The 14,293-nt window shown below is 56.2% G+C and overlaps 1 protein-coding gene across 1 annotated transcript in view; it reads left to right on the top strand.

Moving 5' to 3' along the window:
* ATP9A (ATPase phospholipid transporting 9A (putative)) overlaps positions 1-14,293 on the top strand; it is a 103,298-nt gene that overhangs the window by 75,697 nt on the left and 13,308 nt on the right. Inside the window, exons 15-19 of the mRNA XM_029917968.1 lie at positions 1,318-1,479; positions 8,509-8,601; positions 8,733-8,816; positions 10,122-10,292; positions 12,480-12,578. Of these exons, the coding sequence (XP_029773828.1) occupies positions 1,318-1,479; positions 8,509-8,601; positions 8,733-8,816; positions 10,122-10,292; positions 12,480-12,578 (609 nt within the window). The remainder of the gene's footprint in view (positions 1-1,317; positions 1,480-8,508; positions 8,602-8,732; positions 8,817-10,121; positions 10,293-12,479; positions 12,579-14,293) is intronic.

Here is a 14,293-nt window from a genome sequence, read left to right as displayed (position 1 = left end):
GGGGGGGGGGGGGGGGGGGGGGATGGTGAGTCCCTATGGGGACCCGTCCCTGCGCAGCCCCCCCCCAGGTTCCCTCTCTCTTGTCTTCCATTTCTACTTGTATTTCCTTGTCTTCCTGGAGACCCCTGGCCAGGTTCAAAGGCTTTTATTATTTTTTTCTTAAAGTTTACTTTTTTGAGGAAGAAAGGGCAAGCATGCATGAGCAGAGGAGGGGCAGAGAGAGAGGGGGAGAGGGGGGGTCCCAAGCTGGCTTGAGCTGCTCGTGCAGAGCCCAGCGTGGGACTCAGTCCCATGAACCCTGAGATCATGACCTGAGCTGAAATCAAGAGTCAGGGGCTTAACCCACGGAGCCGCCCAGGCACCCCTCAGATTCACAGGCTTTTAAAACATGCAAACTAATTGTTTAAAAGGTGATCTCGGGTACAGGGCCAGATTTCCGTTTTTTCTTGAGGAACCGGAAGTGCGGGCCACCCTGGGCCAGTCCCCTTGGGGCAGCCTCCTCCATCGGTGTCTGTGGGGTCGTGGGGTCGTCGCCCTTGTGGCTGTGATGTGCCCTCCCAGCCCTCTTCACTCACTTGCGTGACCAGCCTAGCCCCCTCCTTTGAGCTGAAGCGAAGCGGGTCTCGCTGTGGCTGCAGGAAGGTTCCAGATGGTGACAGAAGCTACGCCTCCAGGAGGGGCGGCGCATGGTGGGTGGGCTCGAGTGCCAGGCTGACCAGGTACCTCGCTGGCCTGGCCACCCCGCTGCCCAGCAGCACCGCCTCGGGCAGGTGAACGGGTCCCTGGGCCGAGCGCCCGTGTCCTCGTCTGCGTGGACCCCGGTCTGCGCCGTCGGCAGTGGGGGGAGGGGGGCCTTGTTCTCTGTGGTGCGGCCGCCGCCACGTGTCAGGGTGTCTAACACATCTCAGGGGTGCCGGCACACACCCCTTATCGGTGTGACAACCAAGAATGTCCCCGGGCGTTGCTGCGCGTCTCCTCAGGGGAGGACTGCCAGGCCCCCGCCGGGGTGGTTATTGGAGAGGCTTCCCGGCTCACTGGGCCCCGCGCTCATCTGCAGAAGCCGTGGCTCCGACCCTCGGTGCGTCCTCTCTGCCACGGCTCCTGCCACGGGCCTGGGAGAGGAGGCGAGTTGCCCCATGTGGAGGGCAGCAGGGGTGGGAGCCCGGCAGGCCCGGAGGAGCCCAGGCTGTCACCGGGGACCCAGTGACTGCCTCTGCTCTGTCTCTCTGCTGTCCCTCCTACTTTCGTGTTCATCTGCGACCTATGAACTGGGCCCCTTGGCCGCGTGTCTGACCTTCGACTCCGCGTCCTGTTCAGGTGGCCCTGGTGCAGTGGACAGAAAGTGTGGGCCTCACCCTGGTGGGCCGGGACCAGTCTTCCATGCAGCTGAGGACCCCTGGCGACCAGATCCTGAACTTCACCATCCTGCAGATCTTCCCCTTCACCTACGAAAGCAAGCGCATGGGCGTCATCGTGCGGGTGAGTTAGCTGCGCCTTCCCAGGATTACAGAGCTCCGGTGTGCCGTGTGCTCCCGTAGCCCCACGGTCGGCCTTAGCCCTTTCCCCCCTCGCTCCCCTGATGGCTGTTGTCCAGACCAGGAAGAGAGCATCATTGTCTGAGCAGAAACAGTATTCATCCATCAGTCACACAAGACCCCGGAGAGCTGGTCAGCCTCTGGTTCACCTAGTTTTATTTATTTGTTTTTTAATAATTTAAAAAAATGTTTATCATCGAGAGAGAGAGAGAGATATGGAGTGTAAGCGGGGGAGGGGCAGAGAGAGAGAGAGAGAGAGAGAGAGGGAGACACAGAATCTGAAGCAGGCTCCCAGCTCTGAGCTGTCACAGCCCGACGCGGGACTCAAACCCACGAACCATGAGATCGTGAGCTAAGCCGTAGTCAAATGCGTAACCAACTTAATCACCCGTGTGCGCCCAAAATTTTTTAAGGAAAGAAAACATTGTGCGTTCAGCTGAAGGCCCGTCTGCCCCTCCTGGATGTGCTTCCTTTCCATTCCTGCACCAAAGTCATCATTCTAATGACTTACAATGCTATTATCAGACATGTTTGGGTATAAGTAATATATAGCTGTGCGTGTTTCTATTCTTGAGTGACATTGTATCGTTATCCCCCTTTCTGTTTTTAACACTTAAAAGAACGTTATGTTCATGCATTTCATCTTCCTTTGTTAATTTAGCCGTGTTACAGTGTTGCGCTGTATGAACACGCCCCTCTCCCTTCAGTCTACTAGAGTTCTCTGTTACACCTATTGAGGTAGTTGCCACTTTTTTACCGTTGAAAACAGCGCTGGCTCACGCATGTCCTTGTCTGTTCTGGTCTCCCCTACACATAATGTGAACACGTCTGGAGGTCGGTTGCTGGATTCGCAGTATGTACATCTTTAACGCTGCCAGAGCCGTCACCCGCTCTTGTCCCCATGTGCTTGTACTAACTGGCCGCACCGTTCCTCCAATGGCTCCTGCACTCAGAGAATCCCGCTGCCCATTCCGGGAAGCCGGGGGTCCCTGTGTTCACGCGCCACTGTGTTTGGTAACTTTAAAGTCGACTGACCGTCAGAATTGCCACGGGAGCTTTAAAAATCCGGATCACTTTTGTCCTGTCCAGACCTGTTTTGGTCTTGGGATGGTTCCTTGGTATCTGTAAAGGTTTTTCACATTATTCGGCTCGATCGGAGAAAACTCTGCTCAGATCATGGGCGGCTTTGGAATGTGACTCCTCTTTTTTGTTTCGTCTTTAAAAAAAAAATGAGACTCCCCTCCACATGGATCTGTCTTATCCCTTGAAGATCAAAGAGCTGCCGATCCTCCTGTGATAAGTTAGTAATAGCAGTGTGAGTACTGAGGGGCCAGGGTGAGGAGGAGCCGACGCACTGGCAGCAGCGGTGACGGCGGCGGGAGCAGCAGTAACGTGCTGATGGATAGCATTTAGTGATGCCCGTTGTGTGCCAGTGGCTGTTCTAAAGGATTCCAGAAACTCACTCATTAATCCTTAGCATAAGCCAGCAAGGTAGGTACCGTTTTGACTGGCATTTGACAGAGAAGTCAATGGAAGTGCAGAGAGGCTCCGCATTCTCCCCTGGTTCACACAGCTGGATGATGGTGGAGCTGGGACCTGACCCCGGGTCATACGGCCCCAGAGCCTGGGCTCTTTAACTAACGCTGCGACCTGGGAGTTTGGGGGTGGGGAGTGGGGCATTGAAAGGCTTGGAGAGCACCCACGGTAATGCTGGGGTAGCGACGCGTGTGGTGTGCCTGGCAGGTTTCCCCACGCTTGGTGGTGTAAAACGACAGAAGGTAGTATCTCCCGGAGCCTGTGGGTCAGGAATCCGGGTCCTCTGGCCCGCGCCTCTTATAGGCTGCTGTCATCCAGGGCTCAGCTGGGGCAGGATCCGGCTGAAAACCAGGTAAATCAGTGCTGGGGCAGGATCCGGCTGCTTGCGGCTGTTGGACTGAGGGCTGTCATCCTCCGCTGCTTCGGCAGGAGGCCACCCTCCTTCACTGCTCCCCCCACCCACCTCTCCGCAGGTGGCTCCCTTGTCACCTGGCTTCCTCAGAGCCAGCAAGATGGAAGGCAGAGTCCTTGTAACCTGATCTCAGAACCGGCCTCCTGTCACCTCTGCCTCACTTACTAGAAACAAGTTAGAGGGCCAACCCCCACTCAGTGGGAGTGTGCCAGGGTCCAGCGCCAGCAGGTCCAGGGCTCCCTGGAGGATGGACGGTGTCGGTGAAAGGGGGAGCGAATGAGAGCCATGAGTTTCTTTCTGATCACCAGGCACGCACCAGGCATGCATCTCTGCTCTGACCTGAGAGCCAGCTTTATTCATGGAAGAAAATGTGTGGGGCCAGCACAGAAGTGGTATTTGCCTTAGACAATGATTTCTGATGACAGATTTCTTAGGAATGTAAAAATTTCCCAGAACAGAGACTGGTAGAAGACTCATGCATAATCTTTATCAATAATGATTGATGTAGGTGATTTAGATGCTTATCATATGGGGAAGGAAGGTATCTTTAGCATTCAAATACAAGGCAGTGTTTTTAGCATAGCAAAGGCAAGAGTTAGTTCTTATGAGCAGGGGTCAATGGCCTGTTTTCTAAGGGAAGAGAAACAGATTTCTCAGGAAATGCAATATTTGCTCCTGTAATCACAGAAGAAGTAGTTCCCACAATAAGTTCCTTCGCAAGGTGCAGTCAGCCTATTTTAGGATACGGGGACAAGTCACGCCCATTCCAGCCGAGAGGCGCCTTGGCGGTCGGTGCTCAGAATAATTGCGGGTGGACGGATATGGTCGCCATCTGAGGCCTTGCAAACCTGCCTTCCCTCACAAGGAGTTTTTTCAACTTAGTGAGTTCAGGAAGGACTTCCGGCAGGAGTGGGTCTCACCAGGGCATGAGGTACGAGGAGGCAGGGGTCGTTGTGAGCCACTGAAGAAGCTATCTCCCCTCCAGGTAGAGGAAACAGCTCCGTGAGCTGCTGTTCTGATGACCCAGTGACACAGCCATGAATGGACTCTGGAGTGACACATTTCAAGGGACTTTTATGTCCCTGGTGCACCTTCTGGGGGGGAGGGGAGCTTTTTCTCCCCCACTGCTGTTCCCGCCTGGCGCACCTGTCTGAGCCGTGGCTTCTAGACCGCGTCTGGAGCGCACAGCTGACGTCAAGACCATCTGTGTCCTGGCAGCGGCAGCACAGATCCTGTGGGTGGGTGTTTCCTGGGGAGTCAGAGGCATGATCTCTTCCAAAATGACTTCTGCTCCAGCCTTTCCAGCCTTTGTTTTTTCAAGTTCTAGGACCGTGGGCTCTGCTGAAGTCATTTGAGGGTTGAATCATCATCAGATGGTCCCCAGTATCAGCCGATCGAGCATAAGTGAGCAACATACCCTCCCTTCCTTTAGTTGCGAAGGGCTCTCATTCCCAGATACACGTCCTGTTTTAGGAGGTGCAGCCCCACGTCCTCTCAGCAAGAACAGGACTCTGTACCTCGAAGTGGGGGATACTCATTAGATGGGAAAAAATCTTACTGTTCATTTAAACTTTCTTTTAAAAATTTTTAAACGTTTATTCATTTTTGAGAGACAGAGAGAGAGTGGGAGCAGGGCAGAGAGAGGGGGAGACACAGAATCTGAGGCAGGCTCCGGGTTCTGAGCTGTCTGCACAGAGCCCGACGCGGGGCTCGAACCCATGATCTATGAGACCATGACCTGAGCTGAAGTCAGATGCTTAACTGACTGAGCCTCCCAGGGGCCCTTCTATCTACCATTATTTTAAAATAGCATTCTCCCCTTCCAAGGTTATAGAAAACAAACCAGCTCGACATTGAATTAAAGCATTCAGAACAGATACGTACATCAAGAAGGAGCTCAAACTATTCCTCTTTATTTTCACCACCCAAAGACCAAGCACTCACCCCTCTTTAGAGAATTTCCCTTTTAGCTTTCTTCTGCGCACCTACGAATGTAAATACCCACACGTGTTTGTATGAACTTGGCGTTGAGCTTCATGTTGGACTTTCTAAACTCTCTCCACTGTTGAATATGTATGGAAAATGTTCTCATATTGGTAAAATGTGATTTTTATCATTTTAATGCGTGCGTGTTTTGCTGAAAAAAATATACCATTATTTAATTAAATATTCTTTTCTCAGATACTTCACATTTTTCACTTCTCACCACTAAGTCAGCCTGTGAGCATCCTTCTTTGTTAGACTGTCTTCAACGAATGCACATTACTGCTAAGTTTTCTTGTTTTCCCACCTGTCTCCCTCTTTATCTGTGCCTTTGACATGAAAATTAGCCTTCCAGACACGTGGACAGCATCTCCATTCTCCAGAAAGCTCCCTAACTCTTTGCCCTGGGGCCGTTTTGCCTTCAGGGGACAGTCAAAAAACATTGGGAGACTTTTCAGTTGTCACAAGTCAGGGTTGACTTCTTCTCGTTGGCAGAGGCCAGGACGGCCTCCTAACGCAGCATAACCCACCACCGGGGGCCGGCAGCTCAGTTCCCGTGCGCGGGTCCTGTCTGGTATTTGGAAGTACCTGCCCAGTCCCCCGAAGTGAGGCATGTCCGCCAGGCTGTGGCACACCGCGGTTTAGTGCCTGTTGGCAGCCGTGGGCGTGCTCGCCTCGCTCCTCACCCTCCCGCCATGGGCGAGCTCGTGCCCGGTGCCAGGCAGGGACTGGTCATGTCCACCAAGCCACGTCCTTCCTTGGCGCGCATCGCTGTCTCCTGGGGGCTTCCCTGGGGCTCGTGCGCTTGCGTCTCCGAGAGGAAGCTGCCACTGTCGTGAGCAGATGTCCCCCGTGGAACGGTGGAGGCAGATCCGGGCCGCCGATCCTACCCTTGTCCTTGTTTGAATAAAAGAGGCCTTTGAACAGGGGCCAGGATTGGACCACAGTGGAAAAATGATGAGGCCCCAAAACAATGCCGTGCAAGCAGCAGCCCCTGTAAATGTGCAGCATGATCTCGCCACCTCTGGGAGCGAGGTAACCTTGCGGTGAACCGGGCGGGAGGAAGTGAGTGGCGGGAGGAGACGGTGAGGCCGTGTTTGTGTTGGACGAGCGGCCTGCAGCCACAGAGCGCCCTCTGCGGCCCAGGCGGCTGGGGAGGGGACGCCGTTTCCTGCGCTCTGATGTCAAGCACGTTTGGGTGAAAGGAAGGGAGAGAAAAGCCCCGGGAGCTTTCATGTTCAGCCCCCGCGGCCTTCTCTGGCCTGAGTCCCCAGCAGGCACAGGTGTGTGTGACCCATCGGAGATGTTGCGTCCCCTTCTGCTGGCTCAGGGAGGCAGGTGCCTCCTGGTGGCCGGCAGGTGCTTTTGTGAGCAAGCGTGGAGTTCTCAAAGATTGTCAATGACCAGCGGGCCCTGGAAAACTTTTTAAAGAAGGAAATGTGTGGGGCGCCTAGGTGGCTCAGTCGGTTGAGCGCCCGACTTCGGCTCAGGTCATGGTCTCATGGTTCACAAGGGCCCCGCGTCGGGCTCTGTGCTGACAGCTCGGAGCCTGGAGCTGCTTCAGATTCTGTGTCTCCCTCTCTCTCTGCCCCTCCCCCACTAACGCCCAGTCTCTCTCTCTCAATAAATAAACATTAAAAAAAATTTTTTTAAAGAAGAAAACATGGACCAGCAATTTGGCTCTGGGTATTTATGTCGTATTTCATAATGAGTTTACGCATATGCGTTCTGGGCTGCCTGAGGCAGCAAAATGTGGGCATGAGGTGGTAATGACCATGCTCTGTCCCCTCACCCCTCTCTCCTGCCCCCAGGCTCCCCATGATGGGAGTTCCTGAGGAAGGAGTCATGGAATAAGAACCAAGGACAAGAGGCATTGTTCCCTAAAGCCAGGATTTCGTGCCCTCGGTGCTGTTGACATTTGGGCCATGTGATTCTTGGCTGTGGCTGTCCTGTCTCCTCTATGACACTCAGCAGCAGCCCTGGCCTCTACCCGGTGGGTGCCAATAGCATTCACCCCTGAGCTGTGACAACCAAGAAGGTCTCCAGATAACTGCCACATGCACGGTCCCCTCCACTGAGAACCGCTGGGCAAAGCCTTGGTCCGCACACACGGTGCGGTTGAGGGACGTAGAGTGTTAGTGTCCCCCTCGTGGGGCTGGTTACGCCGAATGGGCGTTTTCTGCGTGCCTGGCCCCTGGCTGTGTGCTCTGCGTCGGTGACTTCATTTAAGCCCCAGCAGCCTGTGCGGTGAGGTTCTTAGTGTTCTGTTTTACAGGCGAGAGGGCTGAGGTTTAAAAGCAGCGTGTCCAAGTGCACACAGCCAAAGGCTGGTGTCAGCTCTAAGCCTCCAACGCCTGGGTGGTGGTGTTACCTACTCCCCAGAAAAGCGGGTCGGTGTGGACAAAAATCTGGGTCATTTGACCTCCAGCAAGTCCTCAGGCAGACGTAGGGGCCTGGAATGATCAGGATTAGCAGTTCTCAGTGAAGGCAGTTTGCTCCCTGGGGGATATTTGCTAATGTCTGGAGACATTTGGGTTGTCTCCATGGGGGTGCGGCTGGCATCTAGTGGGGATAGGCCAGGGGCGCTGGAGAAGGTCCCGGAAGGCACAGGCCAGCCCCCACGCAAGGATTAAAGCCAGAGTTGAGAACCCCGCCCTGGATAAGTTCCTTACTTCCCCATCTTTTCAGGTAGAGCCCAGCCTGGTGATCCTGGCATTTCTGTGCATAAATTTAAGATGATCTCCCAGCGTGGGCGTCCCTTCCTTTTGAGATAGTAATAACGTGAAAAACAAAGTTCTTAAATCCTTTTGATCTCGCTTTTCCAAATGCTTTGAGTTTTCTTCTCTTCTTGGTGGCCTTTGCCCCAAAGTGAGCCTCCCCTGCGCCCCCCCCCCCACTTCTGGCTTTTTATCTTTGGCCAAGTAAAGAAACACGGGCGTCCGTTGACGATACTTTGTATACCGTCCGTCATGGGAAGTGGGCGCTGGGGCCAAGGCGCGTGTCCCTCGTGCGTGTTCATGCCGTCACCCTCCATCCCCCCAGGATGAATCGACGGGGGAGATCACGTTCTACATGAAGGGGGCGGACGTGGTCATGGCTGGCATCGTGCAGTACAACGACTGGCTGGAGGAAGAGGTGAGCGGGCCGCGGGGCGCGAGGGTCCCTGGAGTCTGTCCGCGTTAGCGTCCAGCCCTCCGCTGTGAGAGTCCGGGGCTTGGAGACAAGGCCCTTAGTGAGCTCTCCGCTGACCGTGGGCTGCCTTTCAGTGTGGAAACATGGCCCGAGAAGGACTGCGGGTTCTCGTGGTGGCGAAGAAGTCTCTCGCAGAGGAGCAGTATCAAGACTTTGAAGTGAGTGGTCCTGTGGGCTTTCTATTATGTTTTGCTGTCCTCCGTACCTCCCCGCTTCTCCGGCTCTGTCTCCTCTTTGTCTCCCCCTCGCTCAGTCTGCCCTGGCCATCCCGATGTCCTTTCTGAGCCCCCCAGGCTCACCTCTGTCACAGGGCCTTTGCACTTGCTGTTCTCTCTGCCTGGAACTCCCCGCACAGAGCTCCGTGGCCTGATCCCTCACTTCCTTCGGGTCTCTGCTCAAATGCCGCCTCCTCTGAGGAGCCTTTCCTCCCCACCGACGGCAGCCCCCGCCACTGCTCGCCATCTGTCATCCCGTTTAACTTCCTTCACTGCACTGATCACCCTCTGGAATGACCTTGTTTACATGCTTATGTCTGATGTTCTTCTTAATAGCTCCTTTCGGGAATAAAATCTTTCTGAGAGCAGAGACTGTCAGCCTGGTTCGCTGTTACATCCTGACACTCAGGATGGTCACTGGCACGTAGAACACCCTCTGGAAAATTTGAAATGAATCACCCCCTTGGAGCCCTCAGTGTTTCAGGCTGAAAAGAGAGTTTAACCAGATCATTGACTTTCATGGCTCAGGGCTCCAGTGTAAATATGTCCAGTTCTCTTGTCCTCTGGATTGCACGTTCCTCGTGGGAAGGGTCCTTGTGTCCCCAGGCCTGGCACGAAGCCCAGTGCGTCCATGTGCACATGACTGAAAGGGAGAGACAGGTGGTTGGGGACAGGCTTCCCCCAGAGAAGCTCTGCCTGAGTTCTTCGTGAAGTTTTCTTTAGCCAGAGTTCCGGGCCTGATAAGTTCGACTATCTTTTCAAGTTTAAAGGCGTGCGTTTGAATCAGCTCACTAGGGGATTTTTGATTTTCTTCTGTGTCTTTACTAACCCTCAAAGTGGCTCAACGGAAGGGTTGGGTCAGTGGTCTTTAGAGGTGGGACTTTGTCTTCCGAAAGCCCGGTGATCAGGGATTCTTGGTCACAGAGTGCGGGTCGCGGAGAGGTCGGGGACACTGGTCCCCGTAACAACCCGGCGAGACTGCGGCTGTCACTGCCGCTGCGGGGATGAAAACAGCTAAGGCTCAGAGTTGAGCAACTTGCACAGCCGGGAAAGTGCAGAGGAAAGGGTGGGGCCAGGGCGTTTCTGAGGTCTGGGCTGATGAACTTGGACGGAGACTGGGAGTCTCCGTTCGTCCCTTTGAGGTCCAGCCACGTGCCGGGGTCCCCCCTTGGCGGTCCACTCCCAGTGCCAGCCCGCCTGGCCCTCCCCGCCCCCCGCGGTGACTGGGTGTCCCCTGCCGTGTCCCAGGCCCGCTACGTCCAGGCCAAGCTGAGCGTGCACGACCGCTCCCTCAAAGTGGCCACCGTGATCGAGAGCCTGGAGATGGAGATGGAGCTGCTCTGCCTCACGGGGGTGGAGGACCAGCTGCAGGCGGACGTGAGGCCCACCCTAGAGACCCTGAGGAACGCGGGCATCAAGGTAGGGGGCACCTGCCGGGGACCCGGCCACCAAACAGCGCCGCCCTGTGGGACTGAGCTGTGGAATGGTGGCTGCAGCAGGTGTGGGGACTCATGAGGGGCCGGGGAGGGGGTAGGGCAGTGGAGGAAGCAGGAGCGGAGCACATGGGGGGGCCCAGACCCCTGTCACTCCTGCTCCTCCCACCCTGCTCTTGGAAGACGGCTCGTGTGTTTGCCTTTAACCCCCACCTCCAAGGCCACATCGAGTTCCCGGAGGCGGGGCTGCGGGCATCCCTGTACCGCTCAGGGCCAGGCCGTGTCCACAGGCTCCGAAGTGCGCAGCACATTCTTGCCAGCGTCTGCCTGTTGTTCTGGGTGGATGACTGACTGCCCAGTGGGGTGACTGCCCGCACCAGCAAACTGCCGTATTTACTCTGTTTGGGGCCAAAAAGAGAAAAAGATTGCCACCAATCCAGTAGTTTGATCTGGAGAGGCCAGTAGAGGGCGACAGAGGAGCAGGCTACCCCTCAGGGGACCCCGCCGAGCGGCAGCCTCCCCACCTTGCAGTTTCTGGAGCCTCTGCCCAGAAGCAGCTGGCCGTTGCGTCCTTGGGCCAGGACATGGATGTCACTGAGCTGCGGCCACACCCAGGCTATGTTTCCCCGTGAACCAGGTTCCGTCCCGTGTCTTCGGCCCATGGGTCTGGTTCCCTGCAAGGGGGTTGTTGGCCAGGGCCCCGCGTCTGGCAGAACCGTCTGAAGTCAGCAGGGCAAGGTGTGCGGCATGGATGTGTCACCGGCACCTTCCGCGGCCACTTGTCCCCGGGTGGCAGCTTCCTCCCCAGCCATGTCACCTCAGTGCTGCTCTCAGTGGGATGTTTCTTTCCCTCTGCGACCCGACCTTCTGGTTTCCCTGGTCAGCTGGGAGGGGAAAAAGAGCGCAGGGGCTTCGTGGGTGGGGTCCGGCCGAAAGCTCTCTCAGGGGCCAGGAGTGTTGGCACTTGGAGAACATCTCCTCCAGCCCCTTTCCCAGATGCGGCCGGCGAGGCAGGAGGGCTCAGGTCTGGGCACTTGCCCGTGGTGCTGCCTGTCGTCCCCACATGGGACATCAGTCACTTGGCGCACCGATGATTTTCCCTGGTTTTCTAGACCTTAAGTCCCCCAGGCCCATCCCCGGTGTCTGCTCTCACACAGCAGACCCCGAAAACTGGCACCAAACCGGGGTCACTTCAAAGAATATTGTTTTTATGGCCGGATGGGACATTGAGAGAAGAGGCTGACCACCTCCAAGGTCAAGTCCAGGGGCAAGGGCCCCCCAGAAGGGCCCGGCGCTCTCACTGCCCAGGTTGGAACCTGATTTCTCCGCTGACTAGCCCTGTGGCCCTTGGCAAGTGGCTTGACTTGTCAGTGCTCCGTCTCCTGCTTTACGAAGTTACCGTGACGGCCGTGCGCACACAGACAGCGCTTGATGGGTGCCTGGCACGGGGAACGCTCGGGAAACCGTTGCACTTTTCTTCCCTGTGCCTCCCCTGCTGCTGCCATGGCCTTTGTCCGGTGCCTCTGCGCCCTTCCCTGCCCGGGGCGGGGAGAACAGAGGGCTCCCGCGTGGACCAGCAGAGCGGGCAGCACGTTCCGTGTGGACGCGGAAGACCTGGATTCCAGGCCTGGCTGGGACAGGATCTAGCTGGGTCCCTCCCAGGCGGGTCCCTCCCCTCTCTGAGCTCACAGCAGCAAACTGCAGAACGGTCTGTCAGGAGGTGGGGGGAAACTTGGCACACGTCCTGTTGGCTTACCCAGCCACGTAGGAAGACGGTACGCAGCGGGACAGATCAGTGTTTCCCACAGGCCACGGACGTGACCCCTCACCCATACAGCCTTCCCCTTCTCTGAGATTACTTACTGCTTTAAGAAAAATTTCCAGAAGGGGGATTATGAGGTCAGAGGCCAAGCTTCATGAAGCCTGTTGAAGCGTGTGGCCAAATGCTTCTCTGGAAGTACTGTGCCAGCCTTGGCTGCCACCAGCAGCGGCCACTTGGGGTCCCCAGGCCCCTGCGGCGGGGTATTCCTGTGGCATGCTGTGGCACCAGGAGCCTTGAGGTAAATGGGATAAATCACGTTTAGCGCGGTGTCCTTGGGGACCGGTCTGGCACGGGCTCCGGGCTGGCCTCGAACTCTCGCCCAGAGGAGGCCGCCTTGTGCTGCGGTTGCAGGTCTGGATGCTGACGGGGGACAAGCTGGAGACGGCCACGTGCACAGCGAAGAACGCACACCTGGTGACCCGGAACCAGGACATCCACGTCTTCCGGCTGGTACGGTGTCCTCCGCGTGGGGCACGTGGGGGTGATGCCGCCGTTTTGCCCTGTGGCCCCGTGGCCTTGAGCGGGCCCCTAAAGTGTCGGGGGGACTTGTATCGCTGGTGTGGGTGGAATTGCTGAGTGACCCGGGCGAGGCAGCAGGAGTCCTATGGGAATTTCTGCCGTGTTCTTAACCCGGTGGGGGTCATGGTCCCTTCGGGAAGCTGACGAAAAGTGCAGTCAGGACGAAGGATGCGGGTGAGCCCGTGTGCATGGAATTGTGCACGCGAGTCCAGATTCCACTGAACCCTGGGAGACCGAGTCCTTGGATAAGAAAGAAATTTCGGATCCCAGATGTTGGGCTGTCTGCCCTGTAGAAGGAGGTCGGTCAGGTGGGCAGTCGAGACATTTCCTGCAGGCATGAGGAGGTGAGGGGGCGCTCTAAGGGCCAATACTGGCCTGCCCGCGCAGGGGCGAACGCCCATGTGCGGGCGGGCGCGGCTGCCTGCTTCCGAAGCCGGGGCCCCGTGCCCAGCAACTGGAGGGGCCCCGCATGCTGTGGGCGTCTGCCCTCGCCCGCTGCCCTTGGTGCCTGCCACACAGAGCCTTCAGGAGACGCGCAGTGCTGGGGATATGGTGCCAAGTGCGTTGGGGGACGCAGATCCCGTCAGTCTCCGTTACACATGGACTCCGTATTTGGATTCACCTTCTCACTACGGTGTGTTGGTGACCCCCGAATCAGTGCTCAGGGCGCTGTCAGAGTCCTCCGTGGACACGTGCAGAGCAGCCAGACCTGGCATTTGCCCGGGGTGCGCGCTCCCAGCCGACCCCCTGCCTTCTCCGCTTTCCTCCTGCACACGAGCCCAGTCTACTTAGTGCCGCTTTGGGGTTGTTTTGTTTTGTTGTTTTTACATTTTTGTGCTAGTGATTTCACTGCTTAAAATGCATCGCTGAGCTCGGGAAGGCTCTGATGTGCCTCATGGAGAAAGTACATGTGTTGGATAATTTTCCTTCGGGCATGAGTTGTAGCGCCGTGCCTATGAGTTCAGTGCTCATGAATAAGAAAAAATCTATTTTAAAAGACGCCTTTAAACAGAACCACATATAAAACAAGGCTGTGTGTTGATGGACAAAACTCCGGTGGCCAAAGGCGCACAGGAACCTGGCCCCGTGTTTTCCGTGCCGGAGCGACGAAGGGATGGTCATCTGTTAAGTCGGTGTCCACAACGACTTTATAGAATGTGGCTGTTGGAAATGAGAACAGACTGTATGTTCTACATATTCTGTATTCCACGCATTCTGTGTACTTAGGGGTTACAAGCAGTCCACGTGACCACCTGCTTTTGTAAATAAAGTTTTATTTAAACAGAGAGGCCCCTTTGTTTACATTCTGCATATGGCTGCTTTGGTGCTACGGCAGCAGAGTTGAGTAGTTTTGGCAAAGACGGTAGGGTCCACAGGGCCTACGGGGTTTAACATCTGGCTGGTCGCGGAGAAGTTGGCCACCCTCCTAGATGCCGGGCTTCTGACGCCTGCTTCACAGCCCCTAGACCTGTGCCTTTAGGGAGGCTCACACGTCCCGCCAGGCCTTCGTTTCCTTTCGCATGGAGCACAGCCGTTACCATTATGCACCTTGTAGGGTTGCTGTGAGAGGTCAGTGGGGAAAATCGTGAAAAGTGCTTAGCACAGTGCCTGGCACTCAATGAAAGTGCAGTCCTTTTTAGCTCTTG

Source organism: Suricata suricatta, chromosome 12 (genome assembly GCF_006229205.1).
Source record: "Suricata suricatta isolate VVHF042 chromosome 12, meerkat_22Aug2017_6uvM2_HiC, whole genome shotgun sequence".
In the NCBI taxonomy this organism is placed as follows: domain Eukaryota; kingdom Metazoa; phylum Chordata; class Mammalia; order Carnivora; family Herpestidae; genus Suricata; species Suricata suricatta.
The sequence above is the reverse complement of the archived record's forward strand: the minus strand, read 5'-3'. Positions and strand labels throughout refer to the sequence as shown.